This window comes from Sus scrofa, chromosome X (genome assembly GCF_054392235.1).
Source record: "Sus scrofa isolate SSC_HxYL_T2T_F1_AM1 chromosome X, Sscrofa_HxYL_maternal_Yorkshire_Landrace_v2.0, whole genome shotgun sequence".
In the NCBI taxonomy this organism is placed as follows: domain Eukaryota; kingdom Metazoa; phylum Chordata; class Mammalia; order Artiodactyla; family Suidae; genus Sus; species Sus scrofa.
The window spans coordinates 69,864,513-69,880,217 of NC_139401.1; the positions used below are offsets into that span (position 1 = coordinate 69,864,513).

Consider the following 15,705-nt stretch of genomic DNA (forward strand, 5'->3'; position numbering starts at 1 on the left):
AGTCTAACCTAGAACTGTATTCCCCTGGTCCATTTGGGGCTCCACAACTGAAGACAGCCAGAAGCTGGCCTGACCCTGCTTAGGTGACACTCAGTGAATACTTCTGGATGATGATGATAAATACTTGGAACATGTTCAAAAGAGAGCTCTCAAAGTAATTACAGAGTTAGAAATTAAAGCTAAGAAGAAAAGGTAAGGAAAGTACAATTGTTTAGCCTAGAAAAGAGAGGCCCATGATGAAACTTGATAACAAGCTTGAAACAGAAAACCTTGGGTTTTCTTTCTGAGTCTGAGCAAGGGGAAATGGGCTGGAAGAATCTAAGTAAAAGGGCAAATTTCTTCCTCCCTGTTGAGGATTGGTAGAGCCTTCATAATGGAGAATAAATTCCTATTTGAGTTCGAAGTCAGTGATTTGCCAAACATGGGCTCTGTTGACCACACAGTGTCCTTATAAATATTTGGGTAGATCCTGAACCTGCTGTGTCCTCATACAATTCCAGGAGGCCTTTGTCTATGGCCTTCCCTACTCCTTAGTCGTAGCATCTTCATAGGACTGTTCCAATGATCCAGACAGGCCTTACCTTAGCTCCTGAAGGATTAACTTCTGGGCTCCTTGGCCCTGTAGCCAAGTAGCCTAATGCAAGGTTAATTCATCCCTGTAAGAGATATAATACAATGAGCACTGGGTTAGAAATAAGGAGAGATAAGGAGAGTTGGGTTTGAGTCCCAGCTCTGCCACTTGCAGTGTGATATTTGCTAAGTTCCTTCACATTTGTGGACCTGTTTATTTATCAGTAAAGTAGAGGAATCTCTTTGTTTTAGCTTGTGTTGGTTTAACAGCTGTAACAAATTGCCTTTAAATATTTAGTAGATTAAAGGACAAGAAGTTTCTTTACTTCTTACATAACATTCAGGGAAGGGGTTTCAGATTAGAGTGGGAGGGGGAAATTTGCACCACTCAGGAACTCAGAACTGATAGTAGTTCTGCCAGTCTTAATACATGGTTTTCAAGGTTACAGCCCACAAGAAAGCAGAAACATCATAGGAGTCATTTTATTGTCCAGACCTGGAAGTGATGTGTATCTTTTTTACCCACATTCTATTAGTTAGAATTCAGTCACATGGTCATACCAAACAGCCAAACAGGCTAAGAAATGTAGCGCAGCTCTGTGGTAGCACAGACTTGATCTCTAAAGGCTCTGTGCCCTAGCTTTAAAATTCTGGATGCATTTATGAACTAGACTCCTGGCTCTCACATTGCCTTGTTACAGGCACTATGAAAATTGCCTAAACTCTTTGGCCTTTAGGTACTAGTAGGCTGGCAGTACAGGCCAATGCAATGCCCCCTATGAAAGGCCAGAGAAGAACTGAGATACAAGGCACACCACCGGGTACCATGTTAAACTAAGGTATATCTTTGTGCTTCTTTTCTCTGCAGCATGGGTAGGAGCCCTCTCAATGGGCATGATCTTCTTCTGTTCTCCCATTGTGAGTATATTCACTGATCGTTTGGGCTGCCGAATCACAGCAACTGCGGGGGCTGCTGTCGCTTTCATTGGCCTCCATGCCAGCTCCTTCACCAGGTAAGGCTAGGAGTCCTGACCATTTGCCCAAGGAGGAGGGTTGGCTTCTTTCTGGGCTTCAACTAGAGATACTCTTCTCATTGAAGACTCCACTGTGGTCCTTCCTGTATAGGGTCTTCAAAGATCCTGCTCTCAGGAATCATTATCCGATGGGACTCATCTAAGTATGGTCCCCAGGACACATTAGGAAGGGAATATACCCAAAGAGGCCCCTACAATTCCAAAGTGATTGGGGACCCTAAGCTTTGGAGTTCATACAGCTGGGCCCAAGTCCAGTTTTTGCAACAAAATGGCAATGGAACAATTGATGGGTACCATTCCCCTCTCTAGGCTTCAATTTCTGTATCTATAACATGAGTCAATTAGAGCAGGTCTTTTTAAGTGTTTTCCAGCTCTGCCATCCTATTTCCCTTCAGTATATCATGTTATCTCATGACCTCAACCGCCCTCCTGGGAATGAACATTTGGAGCAAGCCCATGTGAACACCTACCATTACACGATTCCTAAAGGAATCTTAGACTACAAAACAGGTCAGATGAGGCCAAGGATGTTTAGCATTTCCGGTCTTTTTCTAGGTATTTCAAGATGCCAATATATGGACAATTTGAGACAGATAAGATTCATGTCTTGGGAGTGAGAAGGGATGTTTAGCAGCATCCCTCACTGAGGTACAGACCCAGTACCCAGCTATTCAGCTAGGCCTAACCTGGATAAACTCAAACTCTGGTCCCACTGATCCCACTGGTCCCACTAGTGGAACTTGGTAGTATCAGACAAGGAGCAGGCTACAAGTTCATTTTCTGCTTTCTTTTTTCTTTCTTTTTTTGCCATGCCCATGGCACGTGGAAGTTCCCAGGCCATGGATCAAACCAGCACCACCGCAGCTACCCAGGCCACTGCAGTGACAATGCCAGATCCTTAACTTGCTGTTACACAAGGGGACTCCTATTTTCTGCTTTCTTTATGCCATCTTTGCAGAACCATGTCTATAGGAGGGGAGGAAGAAGTAAAAACCGTCCATTGCAGCCTGAGGAATATGGGATTCCTAAAGAACTCCATTGACTTTCTGCCGCAGACGTTTTGGAAGTAAAATGGTACTTCCTACTTCCAGTCTGCCTGGGCTGGTGTAGGAGAATGCTGGCCTGGAGAGACAGCTAACATGTCAGAGATTTGCTTTATGAACTTGGCTCCCCAGAGAAGGACCATGGTTATGCTCTCTAGACCTACCACTCAGAGCAAAGAATGATAATTGTATTCTGCCACAACTGAGCCATGTGAGGTTGAGCTAGCTTTCCTCTATGACTTGAGCATTTCCTGCTTCCCAGCCTACCCTCCAGCAGAGCTTGGATCTGGCCTACAATGGTTTCTTGGCTTGGTCCCATCCAACTGGGACAGAGGCAGGGAAAATCATGTCCTGCCTGTAATCTGCTCAGCTCTCCCAGGGCAGCAGCTCCAAACCCTTTCAGGACCCCTCTGGTGGTCGGCCTCATTTGCCCTCAGCAAGCTGGTGCTTGGCTCCTTGCAGGGAGGAGCTAGGCCTCATAAGCGGCTCCAGTCTCAGCACTACACAGCAAAGGCCTGTTTTTTAAGGTCAAGCAGAGCAAAGTGTAAACAAATTAGCAACATACGGATCTCATTTTCCTTCCAATCCACATGAGCTCAGTTACAGGAGGGGAAAGAGCTCAGATGTGCTTTCTCCTGGAATTCTTCTTTAGGCACATTGGAGTAGGCGTACTATTCTCCAGCACCTAAGCTCCTTCCCCACCCCCTTTGCCCTTTCTGTAAGAACATCTTCAGAGCCAAGAAACTTTCTGGATGGCTTAACATCCCATGGAAAAATGGTTCTGCTTGAGGCTAGAACTCCAAGTCATTATTCCTGTTGTCTGAATCAGGGCTCTGAGTTCCTTTGGATGGTGTGATGTGGGGCAAAGTTCAGCCAGGGCAGGGAGGCCTTGGCAATCCTACTCAGGGGCCTCTTGCCTTGGGGCCCAGCTAGAAATAGATCCACCACACAGCTCCTTGAACTGAATCGCATGCTTTGCTCCTATTGGCCCCCTCCTTGAGGGTCTCCCTCAGACCTTCTTAATTCCTCTCCCTTAGACAAGGTCCCCAGCCCAGGTCAATCCCAAAGGGTATCTAGATTCTAATGGGATGAAGCCCTAAGGAATCTGATAGAAGAGGAGTGGCTGGCTAAGCTATGTGTTCTGAGTAGAGGCAACCCTTTTGAAACCAAAGCCCTTGCTCATATCCAATGAATGCAAGCAGATGGAAAGAAATAATGATGATAGCTGTCTTAAAATCATGAATACTGGTACTACTTCATCTCCACAGCATAGGTCCATTCCTTTAGTATGAGGACTGGGTCTGTATATGGGGATGAACTGCCTGACTATGGAGAATATTAGGTTATTAAGTAGTCAGATAAGAACATTTGCAAAAGATATGGAGGCATCTAAATAAAACAAAATTCTTCATTAGGTTGTGCCAATATCGTCTGAAGGCCGATGGCCAGCCAAGCTAACCTTCCCATGGCCTTTCCCCTTCTGACACTTGGCCTTCTGTTATAGAAGTCTATAGCCAAAGCAGGGCCTAAGAGTTTTAAGGTAGAACCTGTATTACTTGGCCAGGCCCACAACTTCTTTGAGGCTCTACTTCTTATCAAGCAGCCAAACTCCTCTGGGAAGCTAGCTTTATATCACTTCCCGCAACAGAAGCCAGGCTGAAAATTATAAGGACTCCTTACCTTAGGATTCCTATCGAGATTATCTATGGCATGGAGTAAAGGATCTTGGGACATCAAGACCTTGGGCATGTTTGGGGAGGGGTGTCTCTCAGGATATAAGCAACTATTCTTTGAAATAATAAGAGCCCAGAGCATGGAGAAAGACACTGAAGAATCCTGAGGAGGGTCTTAACCTTCTAGGATGTTGAATCCTTGCTGAACTTTTTTTTAACTTGGGATAAAGCTTTGGTTACCAGCCTACGCGTGGTGTCTAGGTGAGCAGTAGGTGAAACTGTTCTCTCTAAAGCACTGACTTACTCCTTGTAGCCCCTCATCTAGACTTTGCATAGGCTAGCTGTGGCTTTCTTTTGAACAGTCCTCTCTAATGGGGGTGCTATGATTCAAACTAGAGTCACACAGATCTTGAGTAAAGGCCAACCTTTGCCGATCCCCAGTTATGCTACCTTGGGTAAATTACTTCTCTGAGCCTCTGTTTCCCAATCTACAAAATGGAGATCAAAAGGTCCTGTTCCTTTTCTATTCTGAGGGTCAGCAGTAACCACGGCTATGGTTTAAGGTTGGGGGGATGCAGATCTCAGGAGGGTGGGGGAGAAGGGCAGATAGATGACTGGTCCGCCCTCTGAGGATAGCTCTTGGTGTCTCTCCCACAGCTCCCTAAGCCTGCGTTACTTCACCTACGGGATTCTCTTTGGTTGTGGCTGTTCCTTCGCCTTTCAGCCATCTCTCGTCATCCTGGGACACTACTTTCAACGCCGCCTGGGTCTGGCCAATGGTGTGGTGTCTGCTGGGAGTAGCATCTTTTCCATATCCTTCCCCCTCCTCATCAAAACACTGGGGGCTAAGATCAAGCTCGCCCAAACCTTCCAGGTGCTGAGTACCTTTATGTTTGTTCTTACACTGCTTTCACTCACCTACCGGCCCCTCCTGCCCAGCTCCCAGGACACCCCAAGCAAGAGAGGTGTCCATACCCTGTGCCAACGCTTTCTGGCTCAGCTCAGGAAGTACTTCAACATGAGAGTGTTCCGCCAACGTACCTACCGCATCTGGGCCTTCGGGATTGCTGCTGCTGCCCTTGGCTACTTCGTTCCCTATGTACACCTGGTGAGGAAGACAAGGGTGGGTCTACCCTATCTGTCCCCAAGAAGCTGCTCTTAACCTGACTAAAAGTCCAGAGGGTAGGAACAGAGGATATGGAAAGGGCAGAGTTGGGGTCTTTGGAAAAGACAAAATAGTGGTTGGAGAAACCCAGAATGGGAAAGAGCACAGGCTGAGGGAAGACCTCAGTAGGAAATGGGGGACGTTCCTTAGGGGAAGGCCTATGCCTATGGTTTCCTCTGCTGATAAATATAGATTTTCAGGATAAGCATCGCCTGGATACAGGAGACTGTTCCAGATGACCCAAGGATAGGGTCTTCTAAGAGTGTTTTAGGAATGCTAGTCTTTTTGGCCAAGTGCTTTTTGTTTAGGAAATAACACATGCTAGATCCCTCTAGCTTTAAAATGTGTAGCAATATTTTAAAGATAGCAAAAAATCCTACAGTAAAGAAATCAATTCAGCTTTGTTTAACCAGCATCCACCCAACTTGGCCACAGAACCATTGGTTGTAGTCCTGCTATTATCTTCCATAGATTTTGTGTTCCTTAAAACACACTTTTGGAATGTTTCCTGGAAGTTGGTGGATCCTTCTCCCCTGGTGACCTGCTATTACCCCAGGCTGTCAGTTCTGGGTCTAGGAATTGGGAGGCTATGGGGGAACCCTTACACTGTTGTAGTTGTTAAGGCTGTACTCTATCCTACCAGGGCTTGGAGACACCCACTGCCCTCAGCTCTTGCTTAGAAGCCTAGAATCCACAGAACCAAGGGATATGCAGCCTTTTAAGCTGTTAGAAACACCTAGATAGCTTGTTCTTGAGCTAAGGCTACAGGGGCAGGGGCTATAGGAAAAGACATTCTTTCCATGGTCCAGGGAAGTAAGCAGTAGAGGGTTCTGGGTATGACAATCACTAACCAGTCAGCTCCTTTTCTTCCTTTTATTCCGGGGGCCTGGTGCTATGCTCTTCAGATGAAGTATGTGGAAGAGGAATTCTTGGAAATCAAGCAGACCTGGGTGCTCTTGGTGTGTATTGGGGCTACCTCAGGCCTTGGGCGCCTTGTGTCAGGCCGTGTCAGTGACTCCATTCCTGGACTTAAGAAGATCTACTTGCAGGTGAGTGTGACCACCTTGTCTACTGTGAGGAGAACATCTTAACACAGAGGCTAAGTTATCCCAAGCCTTTGAGATAGAATGATGGGGCGTGTAACTGCTGTGCCCTGGGCCCTAGCTCTGACACTAGCTTGTTGTGCGACATGGGAAACACAATCAAATTATCTAAGCTTCACTTTCCCTTGCTTTCAAGTGAAGATCATCATCCTTTTTATGCCTCCTTCATCAAGATAGGGTGAGACTCTAGTGAGAGTAGTCAGTGTAAATGGAACCTCTAAGAACAATTTCAAAGAATATATTTATTAATAAAAGCTCTCCCATCTGAAAGAGGAAACTGAAGTCAGCAGTTAGATGCTGCTCCCACTGAGCACTGATTTCATTGCTACTTTATACTCTCTTGGAGGGTCTTGGGTGTCGGTAGTACTCTGTGGCCCTGTATATCACTATTCTAGGCCCAGGCCCATTACTTCTTATATCTCTAGAGCTACTTGGAACCAAACATGGCTCTCAAATGCAGCCGTCTTTTTTTTTTTTTTTTTTTGTCTTTTGTCCGCACCTGTGGCATATGGAGGTTCCCAGGCTAGGGGTCGAATCAAAGCTGTAGCCACCAGCCATGGCCACAGCCACAGCAACACCAGATCTGAGCTGCGTCTGTGACCTACACCACAGGTCACGGCAATGCTGGATCCTTAATCCACTGAGCAAGGCCAGGGATTGAACCTGCTTCCTCATGGATCCTAGTTGGGTTCCTTAACCACTGAGCCATGACAGGAACTCCTCAAATGCAACCATCTTGATGGACACAAAAAGAGTACCAGAAAAAGCCAGACCTCACTTCCCCTTTTTAGGCCTCACGTTCCTTTTTTGTGCAGTAAGAATAATTCTTGCCTTTCCCATCTCACCTCACAGGTGACGATCAAAATATATATATATATATAGGTGTGACCAGACTTTGAGAAGTAAAAATGCTATAGCCATGCAGAGTTTTAATCCTTCTCACAATGACACAGATAGCCACATATAGTGGGCAGTACCCACTATGGATGCTCAAGAGACTACTTTCTGTGTGAACTGGGATCTGGTCTGGTTTGAATACAGTCTACTGCTTAAGCTGAGACTACCTGGCAACAATATTGCCCTTCCGACCTGGCTCAGGCCTTTTGCTTCTCTACCTGGATTTACCAGAAGGTTCCCCAGTGTGGAACCCTGGGGAGGGGCAATGGAAGCCCAGAAACCATATGGTCACAAATAACCCATCAGGGAGGTGGCTGAATTCTGACTCTCCTGGAAAAGCCCTGAAAGCCCTTCCGAGGGGCCCTAACTATATTCACATCAGGGATTTCTCTGTCTTCTGATAGCCCCAAGTGTTTTCCTAAACACACTAATAGGTCTTAGATGAGGATATGACTCAGGTTTCCTGTTGTGTTCAACTTTGTGTTAGATTTGCAAGAGTTGGTAAATCTGCTTTGTCAGAGCTAGGAGTGCCATTGTGGTCTATCCAGTCCATCCTCTCATTACACTGATAGAGAAAGTGAGGGGAATGCTCAGACATCCATGGGCAGAGCTCAACTCCTATGTAGCACTCTTTTCATATTGCACTTTACCCTAAGTGATGGATGGCAGAGCCAAGTCCCAGACATGATAAGTGACTTGACCAAGGTCAAACCAAAAGCCTGTATTGAGGTAAACCAGTTATGAAAATGTTAATTCCTGAGCAAATATCATCAAGTGCTTTATTCTGGGTGGCTTTTTGTGTAGGACTATGTGTGGCTTTTCCAGCCTCTTCCACATGACACCTCTGTGGGTCTTCCCTGTCACTATCAGCAGCTCCAAGAGGCCAAAAGGTGCTGGAAATCAAGATAAACTAGCATTGGGCCAGGGCTTAATTTTGAGGACAGGCAGCAGACCTTGCCTAGCCATATAGCCCAGTTCTCACCACATCCCCTAGGAGAAAGGTAGGGCCCAAGCAGTTTTTGTTTCTATTTTGCAGAGGGACTTCCAAGAGAGGCATAGGCATTAGCTAGTCAGAAACAGAACTAGGCTCAGGGCCCAGTGCTTCTGCTGAATACTTCCTCTACCCATCCACCATTCTCTCCCCTTTTCCACTCTTACTTGACCCAGTTTTACCACTTAGAATAATATAAAATAATCTCATAACTTTATAGCTGAGGCATATCTTCATCAACTTGTAGTCCAACTCCCTCATTTTACAGACTGAGGAACTGAGGCTCAGAGAGGGAAAGTGATTTGTTCAGACTTATTATGCTGGTAAGTTTCTCAGGCTGAGAGCACCAGGCAATGAACTTCTTTCCCTTGAGCTACTCAAGATATTCCATCACAAGAGTTTGCCTCTCTTTCTCCCTGGATCACATGCAGGAATACAGGTCTGGGAGAGAAAAGGAGTGTACACAGCTTCAGGTTCTGGAGAGCCATCCACTAGACTCTGTGGTTTCTACTAGTGACAAACACAGGCACATGTGTCTGATGTCAAGCCCCTGGAAAGTCCGTTGGAAAGGAAATGGTGATGACCTGCAGGACAGCCTCACTTTGGGCCAGTTCTTGAGGACTGATTATTAGTTCCAAGAGGGATTTTTAATTTCCAGACCTTGGCAAGGCCCCATGGAGGATGTTAAGAGGCAGCCAGATACAATGGGTAGTAATTAGAACCAATCGAATTTAGTGGGGTCCTTTGTATTATATAATGGTATTAACTCTTAATTGCCATACTATTATGGCTTGGTTGATAGGTGGGTCTGGTTTTATATTACAGTTGTGCATAAATCTCCTAGAGGAGAAACTAGAATATCTTAGTTCCTATTCCTAGCTGTCACAAAACAGTCTGAGCAAAGTTCAAAAGTCCCTCAACAAAGAGATTTTCTCAGATGTCATGACCAGGACATTTCCTGTCCTCTCTAAAAACCAACCAGTCAGTCTAGCAAACCCACTTCCTGCAATAGCATAGAAAATCTTTAGGGCCTGAAACAGACTTGACCCTCCCACCTTCCTTGCATGTGGTGATGTGGTGATGTACCCTTACCATGTGGTGAGTTATACTTCCTGGTTAAGCCAGCCTGCCTGTGTGAACTATTAGAAAACTCCAGGTCCTATCAAGGCCTTAGTTAACAGATCAGGTCTTATCCTTGACCCTGGGACAACCTGGCTCTTCTGGCTACAGTGGGTGGAGAGAGGGGGTTCCTTTCTCTGCCTGCAGCCCAGGTCTTCAGTCTGGCTCACTGACACAGGTTGCAGATGACCTTAATCAAAAGGCCAGCTGTGGGAGTTCCTTGGTGGTTCAGTGAGGTTAAGGATCTGGTGCTGTCACTACTGTGGCTCTGATCGCTGCTGTTGTGCAGCTTTGATCCCTGGCCTGGGAACTTCTGCATGCTACAGGTGTGGCCAAAAGGGAAAAAAGGGGAGAGGGGGAGACCAGTTGTGTCTCCAATGGCCCTTCTCTCTATTGAGAAGGGAAAACCAACCTCTGGAAAGGCAGATTATTTACTTCAGAGTCATTTCGCTCAGCCACTAATCACTGCCCCTGGGCTGGCTTCTGGTTCCCTAAACCTCCTCCTAGTGTTTTTGTTCTCCTTAAAGCCCCCATTGTTGCCTTCACAGGGTGCCCAGACAAGCTGAGAAGCCCCCAGAGCCACACTGTCGGAGATGTCTGACATGGGTGGTATGTCCCATGTCCTAAAGCCTAAGGAACCTGGGTGAACCTCCCCATGGTCTCCTTCACACCAAGATGTTTTCTACAAAAATGGGCACTGGTTCCATCCCCATTTCAGGAAGCTATATCTTCCATTCATGCCCCCACCAGTCATTATCAAGTCATCCTCACTTCTTCCCATTCCTCTTCCCATAACTAACCTAGATCTGAAAACATCGGCATGGTCTGATCCCAGACCCTGATAAATAAGGGAGATAAACACTGGATCAGAAAGCAGAAATAGGAGTTCCTGTCGTGGCGCAGTGGTTAATGAATCCGACTAGGAACCATGAGGTTGCGGGTTCCATCCCTGGCTTTGCTCAGTGGGTTAAGGATCTGGCGTTGCCGCGAGCTGTGGTGTAGGTTGCAGACGTGGCTCAGATCCCGCGTTGCTGTGGCTCTGGTGTAGGCCAGTGGCTACAGCTCTGATTCAACCCCTAGCCTGGGAACCTCCATATGCCGCTGGAGTGGCCCTAGACAAAGGCAAAAAGACAAACAAACAAACAAACAAACGAAACAACAACAACAACAAAAAAAGCAAAAAACCAACAAAAAAAAAGAAAGAAAGCAGAAATAGCAATTCCTTTTATCTCAGAGTCCAGTGAAAATACAACTTCTTGAGGACAGGAGCCATGCCCCCTTCCCCTTTAAAAAATCTTGACAGAATCAAAGTTAAATAGGAGCTCTCTTCAAAATTTTGAATCCCAAGTCCTTCTAAGCAGAACTTAGAAGGGGTCTAATCAACTATTTAGTACAGCTGGTTTCTCTGTTGACATCCCCTTGCCCCATTTTACAAATTGTAGAAATGAGGCCTTGAGAGAGAAGATGTGATTTTCTTTGTGGTCTTGGTGGGCAAGCAATATATGACCTCAGGCTTTTGCTCCTTTAGGTCATCTCCTTCCTGCTCCTGGGCCTGATGTCCATGATGATTCCTCTCTGCCGGGGCTTTGGGGGCCTCATCGTTGTCTGCCTCTTCCTGGGCCTGTGTGATGGCTTCTTCATCACCATCATGGCCCCAATTGCATTTGAGCTGGTGGGCCCAATGCAGGCCTCACAGGCCATTGGCTACCTCCTGGGCATGATGGCCCTGCCAATGATTGCTGGGCCCCCCATTGCAGGTGAGTTTAAAATTGCAGGGAGGGCATGAGTGGGAAAGTCCTGTCTTCCCTGGGACCTAGCCCTCCTAAGCACCTCTGCTTGAAGTCCCTTTTTTTCCTTTTCTCTATTTAGGCAGCCTTGTCAGAGTGCATGAATCCCCTTACTACTGTTGGTGAAAGACTAAGCACAGTATATGTGCATGGATTCATTTTGGGGAATGGACTTTTCCTGACTGTATATCTATTGCTGTGGGGTTTTCTTGTAGATAGCATGGATGATTTCAGGAAGGTAGAGAGAAAAATGCATTTGGCCTTCTTGAACATTCTAATGATCCAGAATCTTCTCTCTCTCCACAGGCAAGTAAGTATTTGCAAAATAGAGTAGAAAGAGAAGAAAAAGTGGGCCTTGGTTTTATTAAGACTTAGAGACACCCTTCCTCCTGTACCATCTTCTAAACTGAGCCTGTAGAAAATACTTTATTAAAAGCACAACCCAGGACTAGACCAATGATGCTTACTTCCAACAGGCCGCAGGCAGTGTTGCCTTGCAATCTTTCAGCACTCCCAGTTTCTCCCCCCATTTCCAAGGAGGGCCTTGTTGGTATACCAGGACACAGCGAACAAAGAAAACTAGGAAGAGAACATGATTTCCTTTCCTTAGGATTTGTTGCAAATACTGGGTTAATTCAACAAGTGTTCCTTGAACACTAATTCTGTGGAAGGAGTTGTCAGGGTACAGGTCATGATGTGTTATGGTGACAAAAGCTTCTACTAAGGCCTTTTTTACAACAGCCACACCACCCGTTGGATGAGGGGAGCCTCTTCCCACCCCCTAATCCCAAAGGTGGATCCCAGAATCCATATTTCTTTCCATTTTGCTTACCTCCTAAGCAGCCCCAAAGCCTGTTGCCTTTCCTCAGTACTGCTTCTGGGCTCATCCTCCATATGAGGTGTCCCACAGTAGCTTCTGGAGGTGAGCAGGGAAGGCCCTGAATCCCATGCCAAATGCATTTTCAGTATTGGTAACCTAGAGAAACCCAGAGGGGCTGACCCTATCTGTAACTGGAAGGAAGGATACACATACAGCCTCCTATTAGGGCATATGGGCAGTTCAGAGAAAGGGAAATAGGAATCTAACTGAATCATTCCACAAGAACACACTAGCCCAAGTTGGGTGTGGGAGGGCATATCACTGTTAACTATGACAAGGCTTGGGCACCTTCTGTGGAGTTCTTTTAAACTAGCTTGCCTCCTAACTCCATACCTAAGGGTGACCAGAAGTTAGCTATAGCTTTATTAAAGTCAAAAATAGAGGACTTTGAGAAGCTTCATTTGTTTCACAATGAGCATTATCCTCAAGAGCCTGCATCCCCAGTGCCTCAGGGAGGAGCTGCTTATCTTTGTAATAAAGGTTTTGTTTCTTCCATGTAGGAATGTTTAAATTGAGGGGGCTGCTCCTGGGTCAAGGCAGTACAGGCCAATATTCTCTACATAGGCATTGTGATGGCTCCTAGAAGAGGCAGAGATCACCTTTGTGCGGTAAGGCAAAGCTGAGCTTGACTTGTCTCTGCTGACTTGTTTCAGGCCTCCTCCGCAACTGTTTTGGGGACTACCATGTGGCCTTCTACTTTGCCGGTGTGCCCCCCATCATCGGAGCTGTAATCCTCTTGTTCGTCCCTCTGATGCATCAAAGGATGTTCAAGAAAGAGCAAAGGGATTCCAGCAAGGATAAGATGTTGGCCCCTGAGACAGACCCCAATGGGGAGCTGCTGCCAGGCTCCCCAACCCCTGAGGAACCAATCTAAAGCCTCTTATTTGCCATTGTGTGCTCCTCCCCAAACCTTTCCCTTCACCCTGCCCGGCTCAGCATTTACATTTTTGCCACCAGCACACTTGTTCCCAAACCTGCACACACAGCATTTCAGTCACCTGACCATCCCCTTGGAGCCAAAGCTCCAGGCGTTCCAAACTCATTAACCAAATTATCCCCATGAATGCCTTTAAACTTGCCAGGGTTCTCCCCTCCCAGGATCTAGGAAAGCTTGGGCTCACCTCCTGGCCTTTGGAACCTCTCCATATAGTTTCCAACTCTTGGGGAAGGAAAGAGATGGGAACTCCTGGCCCAGCTTGTCAGTCACCCACTAAAAGCAATTGCCAAAGGTGCTATTGTATCCCCAGGAGCCTGGTGGGAAGACCCAAGCCTCTGTGTGCTGAGGAGTTCCTTGCCATCTGTCCATAGGAATGGTTGGGTAGGTGGCGTGGGGGGAAGGGCATAGAGGAAAAATGAGACAAGGAACCTTGTTTAGCCACAGAGTCTCTGAAGGCTGTGGCTTCCCAAGAGGTGTGGGTGACATCATTTTACAAGTGAATAGATAGTCTCCTCATCTTGTGGTTGGTTAACACTCCGCTTCCTTCTTCCCTTCCTCCTTTTTTCCTCTACTGCTTCCTCTCCCTTCTCATCCCCCTCTATTTCTTTTTATGATTGTCATAGTCTCATGGGTGCTTGAAGAAAGGAGGAACCAAAAACTTGGGCCAATCACCCTCACCTTGGCCTAGCTCACCCCTAATACTAGCATCAAGTCCACTCATCTCAGGCTGAGCCACATCTCACTTTTTGGCTCAAGTTACTGTAATCCTAGACTGGAAGAGTAGAATATCACATAGGGAAGGGACCTTAAACATCATAAAATTCCTCTCGCTGATTTTTTTTTTTACAGATTTTCCATGTCAATGCATTAACCTGCAGGCTGTTTCAGCCTCCCATCCTTGTATCCACCTGTCAAAATGTGAAGAAATGCCTTTCATCTCAACAGGCAAAGGAAAACTGATGACAGGGGGAATGGCCTGGTTGGGAAAAGGCAATAGTTATTGACCCCATGAAGGATCAATTCCCCCATCTCTCATTATTCATCATAGGTCAACATTTCCACTTGGGCCATGCCAGGAAAGGAACTGTTTTAGGGAAAATCTCACTTCCAAATTGGATCTCCAAAAAGCAGAGGCAGCAGCTGCACACAGGGTTGGACAATTTCTTCTAGTAAGGAAAAAACATTTTAGCCTTTACCACTTAATGTGTGCTCCATGAGGGGCATCCTGGGCCACTCTACTTAGTGGGCATTAAAGGTGCCAAGAAAGGTAGACTCTGGACTACCTTCATCCCTCTGAAGTAGGTGCCAGATACTTCCCTATGCCTAGGCCCTGGGCAGCACTCTTGCTGAAGAGCATTTCCAGCCAGGCTGTGTCTAGCTAGCAAAACTCACCCTCATTAGGAGCTGAGCCTCTCTCCTCACTTGGCCTCTGTGTGACTCTCCCTATTCTGGGTCTTTTTCTGTCGTGTTCCTGTTACCCTAACCTTTTATCATCTTCTTGCCAGGCATCTTTGATTGTCACTTAGAGCTAACAGTGACTTTCCACCCCAAACCAGGGCCATCCCAGGGCCAGAAGGATGAGGTTGCCCCTGAGGGGCTCCAAAGAAGACAGTGGTCCCCACCCATTAGTTTTTCCATTACAAACAGGCAGCTGGGGCATGGTTGGCCTCTGATGGTTTCATTCAAGGCCAAAATCCTCAGCCCTCTCCATTGGTCCCAGTCCAGCTCTTATCAACTCCCCATAGGAAAACCCACTCGTTCTTGGCTCTGTGATCAGGAAGGGGCCTGCCTAAAAACTATTTTATTATCTCAAACAGCAGTGGAACCAGAAGAGCTAGGCTCTAGGACCCTTTGTGACTCCCAGGAGAGACCATTGAAAAGGTTGGAGCAACAAAGCTCCTGCTTCCATTCCTCCCTGCCCACCTCCACCAAATCATCTGAGGTTCTGCAAGACCTTCTTTGTTGCTTATGGCATGGATAGCTCTTAAGAATCAGGCTGCCACCCACTTCTCTCCAGATGAAGGGAGGACATTGACAGGTTCCAAATCTGCCCTATCAGGTGTCACATAACATGGCGAGGTATCAGTTTACTTCTTCCACACGTGTATGTCCATGTGTATGCTTGTGCGCTTTTGGAGAGAATGTTCGTTGGCAAAAGTAGTATTAATATTTAGGGTAAGATGCAGCCTCTTATGTACCACAGTTAAATCTACGAACGAACAAAACTTGTGAGCTTGAGATCTGGGACATTTAAATCCTCAAAAGGTTTGGAACAAAATAAACAAATCTAAAATCTAGCTCTGGTGTGTATGTTGCCTACAAGGGTGAAATAATCTTAACCTGGTTAACAGCAGGAAGTTTCACTTCAGAACAGTAAATCTCATTTCAAATTACATTTATGCCAGATTTTGTACTTTCTGTGAGAGTAGAAGTTGGAGAATGGGGTATATAGGGGTTGGAGTTGGGGTAGACTATTCAGGATTGGATTTTTAGGGAGCTCTGAAGT

The 15,705-nt window shown here is 46.3% G+C and overlaps 1 protein-coding gene across 4 annotated transcripts in view; it reads left to right on the forward strand.

Moving 5' to 3' along the window:
* Positions 1 to 15,496, forward strand: part of SLC16A2 (solute carrier family 16 member 2) — a 112,318-nt gene extending 96,822 nt beyond the window's left edge. The window contains exons 2-6 of one of the 4 annotated variants that reach the window (XM_021080454.2): positions 1,439 to 1,583; positions 4,978 to 5,443; positions 6,391 to 6,534; positions 11,124 to 11,352; positions 12,916 to 15,496. In XM_021080454.2, coding sequence (XP_020936113.1) covers positions 1,439 to 1,583; positions 4,978 to 5,443; positions 6,391 to 6,534; positions 11,124 to 11,352; positions 12,916 to 13,136 — 1,205 coding nt within the window. In that variant the 3' untranslated portion in view covers positions 13,137 to 15,496. The remainder of the gene's footprint in view (positions 1 to 1,438; positions 1,584 to 4,977; positions 5,444 to 6,390; positions 6,535 to 11,123; positions 11,353 to 12,915) is intronic. The other 3 variants (XM_021080455.2, XM_021080453.2, XM_085008453.1) reach the window with 3 other exon arrangements.
* Positions 15,497 to 15,705: the final 209 nt, after the last annotated feature.